At 39.4% G+C, this 13890-nt stretch overlaps 1 protein-coding gene across 12 annotated transcripts in view; it reads right to left on the bottom strand.

The window, feature by feature from the left end:
• The window catches only part of TCF4 (transcription factor 4), a 344588-nt gene that overhangs the window by 224889 nt on the left and 105809 nt on the right, over positions 1–13890 (bottom strand). For all 12 annotated transcript variants that reach the window (XM_045521494.2, XM_045521501.2, XM_010961328.3 and 9 more), the window contains 2 exons: positions 4638–4699; positions 1733–1829 (listed from right to left, as the gene is read on the bottom strand). In XM_045521494.2, the coding sequence (XP_045377450.1) occupies positions 1733–1829; positions 4638–4699 (159 nt within the window). The remainder of the gene's footprint in view (positions 1–1732; positions 1830–4637; positions 4700–13890) is intronic.

Consider the following 13890-nt stretch of genomic DNA (forward strand, 5'->3'; position numbering starts at 1 on the left):
AAAACAGCTGCCCACGAGGACACAGGAAGAACAATTCTTTGATATCTTTGTATTGCCTGGCGTGTTCTGTCATATTAATTTGTCTAGTTGTTCTTTAAGAAAACTTCTTTTTAATGTATGTAACAAGCTTCTAAATAAGAGCAGTAATTTATTTATCCTATTTTACTCACTTTAGCTCATCAGAGGCTCATTTCAGAATCTTCTAAGGAAGTTCTTTCATATACTCTTTAGATGTTACCTTTCAAGAATATTGTTTTCAAGTTAATCTTTTATTTTATTTTATAAAGTTGGGTGAGCATGACTAGAGAAGTGAAGGTGTCAGGACTGAAAAGTGTTACTCATCATTCAAGAGTCTAAAGTTTTTCTTTAAAGTCTAAGCTGACTAATACATCTAGCCATTTGCATCTGTCTATCCTGGAAACAGGAAGTGGTTCACCTTCCTATCAACAACCGAAAAAAAAAAAAAAAAAAAAAACCAAACTGGGATTCTTGCTTTAGTTACAAAGTTAAACGTAACTATGAAAGTTAACACTTTAAAGTAAAAAAGAGAATAAATAGAAGAGCAGCCTGCGACCAAAGGTGACCTTGAGATCCTGGTTCTCCTCCAAGTTGGGATGACACTTCATCACTCATTAAAAATAAATTTCTGGTCTTTCTCTGCTTTGACTATTTTGTGTTAAATATCTGAAGTTCCTTTAGGTGGATCTGATGGTGATTTCTGAAAAAATGACTGAGATTCAAGAACCATCTGTATCTTAAATACTGAGCGTAGTGTCCAAGGCTTAAAACTCAGGACATTGCTTAGAAGCATCTGAGATTATGGTTTCAGAATGACATGCATATGGCTGTGTGTTTTCCTTGGAGTCCAGTCCAGCAGCTCATGCCAAGAAACTTAACCTCATTTATTGATGGATTCACAACTGAATTTGGCCAAGTTGAGAGATTTACTAATAGTGTTGAAACTCACATATGTATTAGAACAAAAATCTTTTTTTCCCCAATCAAAATTAAAGTAACCATCTCTTGGGACCTTTTGAGCCATTTTGAATTATCTTTTCATTGCTCAGGTTACTGCTGTTAAAAAACAAAACAAAACATCCCTACAGGGTGGTCAAAGCAGAAAAACATGCTAAGGATATCAGTAGGAAAGACATGCTGGAAACTCGCAGACTGTCTCAAACTACACGTCAGTCACTTCACGAGGTAGGATGGAGACCTCCTAGACCATCAGCACTAAAGTTCATGCCTTGGTAAATACACAGCCAGATTTTACAATTCAACCTGAACTTTGATTGAAGCACACTAAACCTATTCTTAAAGGGACTTCCATAACTCCTTTAATAAAAATTCACCGCTAACTGCCAACTGACAGGGCCAACGATATTTTTATTCTAAATATTCACCTCTTTCACGTCTTCAACTTTAAACTTAGAAAAATACTCTTGCAACACTGAAATTGGGAGAAGTGCTTTACGTCTAAAGAACACAAAATTTCCATGCGGATTCAGTATCATTGAAGTTAGGTAATTCCACATGTTGTAAAACTTAGTCCTCTATGTGCTATTACCAAGCACAGACTGTCAATATTTTTCTGCAATGTAAAATTACTATAGTGAACTGGCTAAAAAATCCAAGTTCCTAAAAACAGAAGCTCTGTCTGGGGTTGTATTCTCCCTTTCATGGTAAAACATAAGCATTCAAAAAATTTATGTTAATTCAAAATTCATCTTACTTTGTATTCTGGAATTGACAAAAGGTGGAGAGAGATTGTCGTGTGACCCAAGGTCCCTGCTGGTCATGTGGTCATAGGGAGTTCCATCTCCATAGTTCTGTAAACAAAATAACAGCGTAAGTTTACGTTTTCCATGAATGTATCAGCACATAAGGATGCCCCACTCCCGACACATCTCTGACCCAACAAGCTGGAGTCCACCATCGCCACCCGGGCATCCCATTTAAGGATGTTGCATCTTCATAGGTACAGTGAGCAAAAGAGGGCTCTTGAGTCTGCAGAGTGCACGTTTTCCTCTTAATCGTTGTGAAACTGGACAAATAATATTAATGGAACCAATTCCATGAAGTAATAGACACGACTGCATGAAATAATGCACGTAAAACACCTGACATATAAAATATATTGTAAATATTAAAAGTTATTATTTTCATAAGCCCACATTATTTCAAAAAAAAAAAACCCCACAAAATTGTGCTATAGGGGAAAATTACCCATCACCTGTAATGAGTTCCCTTTGGAAGGCTAAGGGAGAACCTTTCAATGGGCAACATTTGGTTTTAAGATACTGAAATTTCAACATTTTGTTATAGTTGTTATCATGGTTGTAAGAAAACTGGATCATTCCATAAGTAATGAACACACAAGAACGGTAAAAATTATTACAATTGGTCTATGAATGAACATCAGAACTTAAGCACAAATTCTGGACTTGGACAAAGTCATGACACAAACACACAAAAATACAGTTTTAAAGCAGACATTCATCTCTGGAAATTTGATTGTTATGATTATCTCATTGCTTTAAGGGGAAATTTAAATTAAAATAATGTTTTGAAATTGCCCTGTCACTTGCTTTTCATGGAGGAACTGGATAACATAGGAAAGCATTAAAATCAGCTATACGATAAGGGCTCAAATTTCAGTCTACTAAGGTACATAAAGTGACCAAAAAGGTAAAAAAAATAAAAAAAGTCATTCTGCTCAGCTGGTCGCACTGCCCATAAAGACTAAGTCAAATTTACTCAGAGGTGTCAGTGGGCACATTAGCCAAAGGGCAGAATCTGGCCACACAAAAAAGACGGCTGCTGTACCAGAAATGAAAACACACGTCACCTCACTAGAGCATCATTGGAAACCGTATGGTTCCAAACAACCCCATTTTCAATCCCTTTTCCTCATTTATAAAAATTAACTTGAATGATACTGTAATGCGACGCTGCCAATATGTCAGCGTATAAAAAGATGTCATGTTTTAAATACCGAGCATGGGTTTTACACTCACCCATTCTGTGCCAGGCATTGCATAATACTAATTATTATTTATTAAGTGACCTCAGCCTACAGAGTTACTCAGAGCTTAATATACATTATCCAACTTCAGCCTCAGGGCTTCAAGGTAACTGAACATATCCCCACTTGAAGATGGGGAAAGAGAGACTGGGCATGGTTGTCCGAAACAAGTCAACCACGATCATCTGTCTCACCCAAACTCCCTGGATTTAGAAAACATAAATTACAAAATACTGATTCAAAATTATCCACCCACATAGTCCCTAGAAAAAAAAATGGCAGGACAGTTCATGAAAATCAAATAAAAGTCAGGGAGATCTTAAACGGACCTTGTTCTCAGAAGCAAAGTATGAATTAAACCGAGAAATCAGAAGAAGTTCAGTAAATGTGAATGAACTACACAAAAGAGGGAACTTTTGTCGTCTCCTACACTTGCTGTCAAGGGGAATGGATTTATTTCTGCAAGTGCGGACTGTAATGTGAGGAGGAGGAAAGATTTCCTCAACCCATCCATATAATGCATGAGAATGTCAAACTCGACAGCTGGTACTAAGGGCTCGACAAAGTTACTGGTAAGCTCACGGATCCTGCTAACCCCTGAAGACTGAGCGCGGACCGCAAGGCCAAAGAACAGGTGGAAATGGAGAACTATGCCTTTTGACAGCTGGATTACCTTCCTTACCTCTTATGCCAAAATAGAGACCTCGCTCCGACTCAAATTTATGTAAACACTTACAGTAAAATGCTACCCTCCCTGCAGAATGCTTTATCCAGCCACACAGCTGGCTGGGGGAGGGGCAATTTTCACTCTGTGCTCCAGGTCTATTTTTAACGTAGGGTATTGTATGTGTATTGTAAGAGCTGATGTGGATTTCAGAGGGCCGAGAAATGATTCCGTTAAAGACAGATCACATGTACAAACTGGAAGGAGCATGAAAGATGTTCTGGTTCTACTTCTTCATTTTACACATTAGGAAAATAAGAACCAAGGAAGTGAAATGACACGCCCAAGGTCATACACGTACAAAAACACTGCCTAACCGCCTCGGCCATTTGCACCCTGCACCATGGTCTTTCCATTACACCCACACTAACAACCTCAAAGGAGTAGCAAAAATGTCAGACCAAATCAATGAATGAAGCCACTGGTGGCCAAAGGCACCACTGGTGGAACAGTCACATGTTTACAAAGTGAAATCAACTCAGATCTACTGTGTAGTTTGTAACAGGCTAGAATATCCTATGCCGTCAGAATTTCTCAGTGGTCTCTTTACCCCAATACATCACATGGCTACTAGGAATTTTTCCAAAGGTGTGCCATCTACAGGAAATAACTTTCTGTAACACTGGATCAATAACTGGCAAAGTAAGGCCAAATATTTAATGAAGGATTTTTCTTCTGGTTAGCCAAAGTGGAACAGGTGTCAAAAATCAATAATACCATCCAATAAGAGAGCGAAAAAAAAAAAGCCAAACACGAGCTGATTCTCATTAAACTCAGCCTGCATATATATCTGAGTGGTTGTGTGGCGGCGAGAGAGAAACTCACCTTCAGTTTGTCAATTTACATATGTGGATGTCTGGTTGTGAGGAAAAGATTAGATATACTTACCCTGGACGGGCTTGGATGTCCTCCACTCCCCCAGGACCCTGAGCTACTTCTGTCTTCTACATCTGGGGACAAGAGAAAAGTTCTTTAGGCTTTCTTGCAATAATTCTTTTTGTATATGCACTTTTAAATTAATGTTTCAAATTAATCTCCTGTTGCCTTTAATTAAGAATCAGGCACGAGGCTACCACGATGATAGCGGCTTCTGACCCATCTACTTAAATTAACTCATTTATATTCACAGCAGAAATGAACTGGACCCTCAGGAACAAGAGGTATGAACATAAAAATTACTTCCATCCTTCACAATGTTTCATAGCCTCAACTTTTATAGACCTGAAACTGCACTTAAAGTTTTATTAAAATCTTTCGGACAAGGTAAGTTAAAAATACACTAACAGCACCTTATACACAAGTTAAATCGGGTAAATAGCCAAACTAATATTAGCAGCATCCACGGCACGATGCTCTTCCTTCCTGTGCTCTTGCCAAGGCTTATCCCACCGAACAACAGACGCGCAACAAAAATACGCAAGACAAAAAAAAAAAGACTAGATAGTCCATTTTCATCAGTGCATTATAAGGATATCAGAATTTCTTTTAAGTTTAAAGTGAAGACAATACTGTCTCAGTTTTTTTTTTTTTTAATAGACACCTCACTTGGACCTATAATCTGTAATCTGGGCATTGAGACATGGACATGAAAGTTGTTAAAGCAATGTTTTATTTGGATAAACGATGGTGAAGAGATCTATATGCAAACCAGAAAGCTGGAATTCTCTAAACCCTGTGGCACCGAAGTTCTGATGCTGACCAATCACTAGATGCCCAATCGGGGTTTTAAGCGGCAAATGCTCAGGATGGAGAGTCTAACAGCTAAGTGACCATATTAACGGCTCAAAACATAAAAGTGTTTTAAAGATCAGTCGCTCTATATTTAGAAATGGCTTTTGAGATTTTTGATGAAAGGCCCTTTATTAGTATAAAAAGTTTCACTGTTCTATTATTTTGATCACGGTGGGTAACAGACGGCCACATCACACGCTCCCCCTGACAGAGCTGCAGGAGGAGGTGGAAACTTTGGTTCAGGGGACCCACTCCTATCTATTGTGTTTTCTAACATTTCTATGACACTGTTTATTCTCTTAATGTACTACTGTCATTCCTTTGATTACTCCTACTTTATTATCAGCGGAAGTAATCACAGTAGAATTAATTGATTTACTTCTGGGTACAGTGGAGTAGACGGCATTTTGGAATATATTAAGAGATGGGATAGAAACAACAAACAACTATTACCACTGAACTTGAAATCTTTTTCTCTTTTTTAAACAAATATTATTTCAGTTCCTTTTGTTGGTGCTTCAGAAGGTAATGCAACCGTGAACAGATATTCCCCGTGGACAGCTAAAATCAGTGACTGCGAGCTTTAAGTCAAGAAAGCTCAGAGGATTATATCTGGTTTCGTGAGGAAGTGCAATACTTTTCCCGAAACCTGCAGCTTAACAACCCAACCTCCTGGCCTACGTTGTGTGGACTGAACTGGGGGAAATACAGGCAGCAGAGGTGTAGAACCCTCTGGATTGTTGCACAGTTAAGTTTTGCAGCCTACACAGTTCTCTGCATTCTTAGCCCCAAATCATTTTCAGCAAAAAAAAAAAAAGTATAAATGACAAAATCTCTCAATCAGAAGTCTGCACATTTTGACTCCCTGTTCTCCTGAAATATCCAGCTTGGATTCATTTGAGAGATTTCTCCTCTTGAAAAACGTGGCCAAAAAGTTATGCAGGAACAGAGGTGCATCCCTGTACCTACCATAAGACTTCACAGTGTTTGGACCCATTTTAGCTTTTCCATTTTCAAAGAGGATTCTAAACATGAAAAGAAAGGCACAGACAAGGAGGACAGGGGACCACAGTAATCCCAGGTCAGCGGTTCTGCACTGGGGGTGGTTTTGGTCCCCAGAGGACATGTGGCAATGTCTGGAGACATTTTGGTTGTCACAACTTGGCAGGGTAGAGGCATGGAGGCAGGGCAGAGCTCATGGCAGCTAGTGGATGGGGGCCAGGAACGCGGCTGAACATCCTACAAATGTTAGAAGATTCCCACCACAAAAAATATTGACCCCAAACGTCAACTGTGCCAAGACTGAGAAGCCCTGTGCTAGAGGACAAATTCTATTAAAGAGCAAAAAAGAAGAATAGAGTTGGAGAAAAAGGTTTGTATTGATTTATAATCAATACAAATTCTTACTAAATACATGGTGACTGATGCCTTTGAAACCAGACTTGAGCTGGACTGTTTCGAAAGACCTTCATATACAATATTCTGTCCACAGAATAAAGGAAAAATGATGGTCAACCAAGCAGGCTGCTAATTCGCAGGCAAATAAAATACATCAAAACTTGAGTATTCCCAACTGGGCAATTTCAAAAGCGAGCAATCCACTAATTAAAAATGCTGGAAGTCTAGCTTTTTCAAAACAGGTTAAATACTGGCTGGGTTCCTTCACAAATAGATTCCCAACCAACCATGTGTGGCTGCTCTTTTCCCATCCTTTCCCTGTTTCCGTCTTTCTCATTTCCTGACCTCACGCTGCTGGTACCTTCTTTTCTGCTTCTGTCCTGTTGTTGCTGTCTTTTTAAAAGCTTTTACTTCCCTTGGCCTCCTGCTAGATGGAGAAGAAAAGGACACCTGCCCAGCTCTCCCAAACCTAATACAGCAACTCTATGACTTCTGAGGATATTTCATCTTTGAAAGAATATCGGTACAACTGGTGCTCATTTACCTGTAGCAAGAAGACACGAAGCTACAGCATGTAATGAATGTAAACGTGTTATTTTTAAGACATTTGTTTCCATCCTCCCTCCCGCTGAGCTTCATCAGACCTGCCAGCCAGAGAGCAAGCACATTTCCTCAACAACTATCCCAGCGCATCTCAAAGTGCGTCTGAGGACCACATACATCCAAATCACCTGGGATGCTCATTTCAAAATCAGCATCTTAGGGTCCATTGTAAACCCACTGAGACTGGATCTCTGAAGGTGGAGCCAAGAAAACTGTGTTTTTAACAAGGTCTTCAGGTGATTTTCACCCACGGAGGAGCTACAGAACCACCCGCCTCCTCCAGTGGGAACACAAGACAGATGCAGGTCCCACACCACCACTGGATTGTCCATCTCACTCCTTATCGTAAAAATCCCTGCCCAGGTGGCCAGTTTCGGCAGCATGCGGTCCACCTTTCCTCACATCTGCATCCCAGTAGTTCTTGCCCAGACTCACTTTTTATGTAAACCGCACACATGACTACGCTCGGCCATTCCCTCCTCGCAGCTGCTGCACCTGGGCACTGTGCATGCTTCACACCTCTGTGTTTCTGTCCCTGCTCTTCCCTCTGCATGAATTGTTCCTTATCTCTCAAAAAATACTAGCAGCTAACATTTAGTGAGCTGAAATATGTCAGACACTGGGCCAAGCACTTCAATACACTAATACTACTGTCATTTTCTATATGAAGAAATTGAGTTTTAGATGGGCTAGAAAGAGTCCCCCTCCAGGTGACATTAGATGGCACCCTTGGGAGACAAAGGTGGCATCAAGGTTAAAGCCAAGAGCAAAGGCCTCCCTGGTAAGAAGCTCAGATCTCTCCATGACCAGCTCAACGTTACCACCAGTCACATCGCACCAGAGGAGATGGGTTCATTTGTAAGCTTACGCCCATTCCTATGTCCACAAAAGACTACAGAATTGTTACAACACAAATAAATATATGTAAGTAAGTATCTGAAGACATCACGAGATTGGAAAATAAAACAGGAGAACAATCAAGCCAGAGGTAGGATGAGCTTATTACAATGTGCACTGTGCTGGACTAGACATTTGCTAGAGAGGGGTCAAAATTCTAGCAGCTCCCAAGTGGGCAAAGCAAAGAGTGAAACAAGATTCACAATGAACATCAGATTAAAAAAAAAATCCCCAAATTGTTCAGGAAAGTCATTAAGGCAACATAGTTACAAATGAAAAACTGCCCAGGATAGAAGCTACTTAAATATTTGGTTTTCGTGTCTCCCATGTTCCTCTGTCACCCTCTATCCGAGATGGGAATACATAACAGAAAGATGGTAACTTTGACAGAAGGAGGGAAAGGAAAAAAGCAAGTAGATGATAGAAATTATTCTCCCAGAAGACGGAACCAGGCTCAATTGTTCAAAATGTTTCTAATATATTTTATCCTAAACAAGGACAGACTTAATAACTTCCACAGGTTTGACAGCTGCTTTAGGAGGCAACCTGACCATCCATAAATTTTCATTTTATTTCAGCAGTTCTGCAAAAGCCTCCTTAAAATGCCTAACATTTCTGCACCAAAACCCAAAAGCGAAGTTTGGGCAGAACTAGGACCAAACACTCCATTTAGAGAAAAGACATACAGAGATTAATTGTAATTCCTACAATTTCTCATCCACAGTCATTAAACTTACAATCTGCTTACTCAAATCTCCACTTTGTTCTTGTGGAGCGCGAGATCAAAACTGTCAACAGACTGGACAAAGGTCAGAAGACACAGCACGAAGAGCTGGGTAAAGATCTAGGTCTCAGCCATGACTCTGCACAGACCAGCTCTAGGATCCGAGCAGTCGCTGGCCTCTCTGAACTCATTTTTGTCAACTGTAAATTAAGTGGGTTTGATTTCCATTCTTGGAAATAGGGCAGGCTAGTATATTGGGACAAACTCTCCCACAAAACACTAAAAACGATGGTTAAAAAAAGTTGCTTCATCTTCTTTAAAATGCTAATGAGCTGACAAGACAGTAAGGAAATATCCAGCCAAAATCAAAGCGGAAGCTGGAGCCCAGAGAGGAAGAAAAGACATTTTTTTTTTTTTTTTGCCCTGAGGACATGTGCCAGCCTAGAAAATGTAATGGCCCATTGGGTCAAGAACGGAAGCGAAAACCCAGGCTCCACCCAAAGCAGGTAGTTAACAGGAGATGAAGGAGTAACAAGGCTTCCAACCTCAAGGAGTTACTATTACAGTAAATGAGTTAATTTATCCTTGTTAAACACGTAGCAGAGCACCAGGACCATGGTAAACTGTAACCAATGCCTACCAGGACTGCCAAATTTACCAATACCTTCCAAAATCTAAGACAGCCAAACCACACACATATGTAAACTTGTGATTTATTCAAGGAAAGCTGAGTCTCACAGTTCTATGACTCTTCGTTCTATTAAACAGGTCAGAGACTTTCAAATATTCTCCTGGACTTGAGAAACGGCCAATACATTTAAAACAAACAAGCCCCACCTTCTCCACAGCACCATCACCGTGAGAAGTCACTGAGTGTTAGGGCCGTTGAATGACTTAATTTACCTTTTGAATATCCGCTCTGTACCTCACCATTGCAACACGTTTCTGTACGTTATGTAAATGACACACTACCAGGAGTTACGCATGCTGACCAAAGGCCCAAGCTAAAAGCACAGACTAAACAGTATGTAAGTTTAACCCTGATTTGAAGTAAACACGTGTGAGAGTTACCTAACTGTTGATTTGAGGTAGGATTGTGTAGCCATCCTATCCTTACACAGAGACCAGATCATGCCAAACGACCAGCGCCCCAAATTTTCATGAAGTCAAGAGAACAACCAAAGTGGTGTTTTGTATTGTTCTAAGGGTCTACAAATCCCCATCCTTGTAGAAATATATTGATTTCCTAATGAAAGTTTCTACACACGTAGAACGCATCGGGAGGCTGAGATTGAGTTCTTCCTGGAAAGATAATCGTTCTGAGACATGTGGACGTCTACACCGTCTCAAAGCCTTCTCTCCGCAAAAACAGACACTATTAAATCTCCACACCATCATGGAGACTCACAGACTGCGTACATCTGCGGCTCCTACTAATTTCCTCGTCCAGGAAGAACCCTTGGCTGAGCCCTCCACACAAACTGAGATGGCATATGCTCTCTGTCAGTGCCAGATGAATTTAGAGTTCAAAATATTTCATCAGCAAAGAGCGTGTTAAGGATGTGCACATTTTCATTAGCACCCAGTATAATAAGAGCTCTAAGTAGAGTGATTTGAAGTCAAATTTGAGTCTGAGGACAGAGGTTGAAAGAGTTGAGGAACTTCAAACATTGACAAGGTCCACACAACCACGACCACTTCTTTCTGTTTCTGTAAGAAACAATATATGCTTCACAAGGAGTGATCTAAGCAATGATGACAAACTTCCAGCACATCCCAAATCTGACTGAGCAAAAAATGACGGCTGAAGCAACATATTCCACACAAATTCTAAAAGATTTCAAATATGAAGAACAGGGACCTGGGCGTTCCATTTTCAGAGCACGGCTGTCAACGCCGGCCCTTTCAGTTCCTGGATTTCCCTATCAAATAAATCTGAAAACTCAAAGGTCAAGTATAAGATAATTGTATAGTTCACATACAAACATAGAACTTGCATAAGGAAAGGTGAAATGTGGATATACTGAGGGGAAAAGTATAGTAGGAAAATTTGTTCAGAAGGTAATTATGGCCAATTTTTAGCTTTTATGAACCTCCAACTTCCATTAATATCTTTTAAAATATTGTTTGAAACAATATTTTTTCCTTAAGTTCAAAATAAACTTTTTCAAAAATGAACACTAAAGAATCTCAGATATTTAAAATAGGGAGTTAACTGCATTTTGCAGCACTATAAAATAGGAAAAGCATTTTCACATAACACGATACTCAGATAATATGGAATTAACCAAATAAAATGCGTAACAGTGATGTCATCAATAGGCCAGTGATGTTTCCTATTCTGAAACTCAGAAATCTTCTTGAAAACTCAGGGTGAGGAGACAGTCAGATTATGAAATTGAGATAAAAGTAAGCTTGAATTCTTTACATCAAACAATGTCATCTGGAAGTGTGATAATCTAACTTGAATAATATTCTAACTTGAATAATCGAACATGAGATACAGAGAAATGGATGTTATTTGGTGACTTTCCATTTCAACTGTTTGAAACTAACCAATCAAGGTCCTCCTCTTAAAGAGAAGTCAGCCCTTCCAAGAGTTCATCTGGTCTCTAAGCAAGAGCCCAGAAAGAAGGCGAGCCATGAGTAACTGAGGCAAGAACATAACGATGTGAATTATATATACCTGCTCTGACTATAAAATGTAAGTCACCTAGAAGCACTTAAAACTCAGTCTTACTAAGATAATATTCTTGGAGGGGAGACACAGTTCAAATCCGGTAAGAATACAATGTGAAGTAAGCTGCCATATCCAAAGACTGAAAATAAAACCCACATATCATTTAACTCCAATATTAAACAGACAAGCTTCAAAATACCTAAATTAAAAGTGAATATAATTTAGAGAAGTTTATAACTAGGTGCCTGGTACCTTTTAAAGATGTATTTACAAATAAACATCACAAAGTGTGAGAAATAAAAGGTAACTATTTTAGAGAGGTACATTAAACAACAAAGAAATACAGTTAAAATATGCTTCAATTCTTAATAAGACAGAACATGTAACTCTGATAACCAGCACCTGTAGTGATAAGGAGTTTTTCAAACCAGACATGCAATACTTACGTTGCAAAATCCCTAATACTATAATGACTTAAGATGTACAAATTGATATTTTAAATGCCCATTTGATCAATAATTTATTAAATTTATTCCAATGGTGTGGGGGGGGGGAGCCAAGATGAAATATGTAACAGTTTTCTCTCTTCTTCTTTTTTCCTTTATAAACTCTTTGCTCCCTGGGGTGTCATTTGTGAGGCTCTGGGAAGGGGCTGCAGGCTTAATTGAAATATTTGTAGGCTGTAATTGCTCTGCAAAACCACAATGGTCCACCTTCCCCCAAATGGCATCCGTTCCTCCTAGTTTTTTTCTTTTTCTTTTGTTTCCCTTTATCCTTTAACAAAGTCTACTTCTCCTGTTTTCTCTCATCTTATCTGGTTTTGCTCTTTATTCTGAATGCATGACTGATGCTGGTGAAGCCAAACAGCTTTAAATAATTCAAAACTCTCCCCCTAAAATCCAGTTTTCTAGCACCGTCCCCTTTGCTTACAATAATCACTCCCACAAACTGATTCTCAGTTCATCCTTTCAGCATTCCAGTCTTCCACCTGTGTTTAACACCGCAGCCTATATGACCTGGGAGTGACAAGCAATCCATCTTACATGTTATCTTCAGGGGTCATGTCTCAGTTTTAGGCCAATTTTCTTTGTATTTAGGCTCAAATGTGCAAAGCACACTATATTACTCTGCAAAACATCAATGAGCAGGCTTAATTAAGTAACACTGACAGATAAATCCATTTCTTTCGCAGTAATCAAATCAAAGCAGGTTGACATAACACAGGAACTTAATACAGTTATTCCCTTGTAATTGGAAAAAGGCCCTTTACTTCTCATTAAAGCAATCTTCTGGGTATTGGCATAATAAGAAGGCTCAGAGCTTTAATACTGCCCTATAAAAGTCTCAAGATACAGACCCCTTAAGCAAACAAGCCAGATTATCTAATTCCTTGATCACCGAACACGCAGTTCCTACTGTTTTAAACTACAAATTCTTTATCTCCGCTGCAATTAAAAAGAGGTAAAATCGGTATCAAACACACACAATGGAAATCTGTACGAATGCATAAACCATTTACAGTTTTATAAATCCATCTCCACATGTACTGGAAGGGAAGCAATCCATCAAAAATGAATTTGAGATACTTCACCAATGCGAAGTTGTAAGAGCTTAGATTCAGGGGGAAAATCTTTTTATTTTATTGAATGGGCTCAACAGGATGCATTTTGCCCAAATGTACAGTCGGATACTCAAAGGGACAGCACAACTTTGTTCATCAGAATTGCGAGAGCACAGAACTTGAAGAAGAGTATTTAGGTTTTGTGGGTTTTAAAGAACAGTAAGGCATCTGGTCAACCGCAGGCTTCATCCATCAGGCTAAAACCCAGAAAGAGTGCAACAATGTTCCATCAAGCTTGTATCCCCAAACGAAACAAAATCGATTTTCATCCCTTCACTCCAATTTTGAGGGACTTTCTGTTACTTATCCCTTGGCGCCTGATCAATCTCAAAGTGATTCTAGCAACTCTTTCTGGAAGGATCACATGTAATCTAGGGCTGTGCTTCCCAAACGTGGCTGACCATTAAAATCGCCCAGGAACCTTAAAACAAAACCACGGATAGCCTGGTCCCACTGGAAACTAATCAAGAAAAGATCAAGGACTGAA

The sequence above is a fragment of the Camelus bactrianus genome, chromosome 30 (assembly GCF_048773025.1).
Source record: "Camelus bactrianus isolate YW-2024 breed Bactrian camel chromosome 30, ASM4877302v1, whole genome shotgun sequence".
Taxonomy (NCBI): Eukaryota; Metazoa; Chordata; class Mammalia; order Artiodactyla; family Camelidae; genus Camelus; species Camelus bactrianus.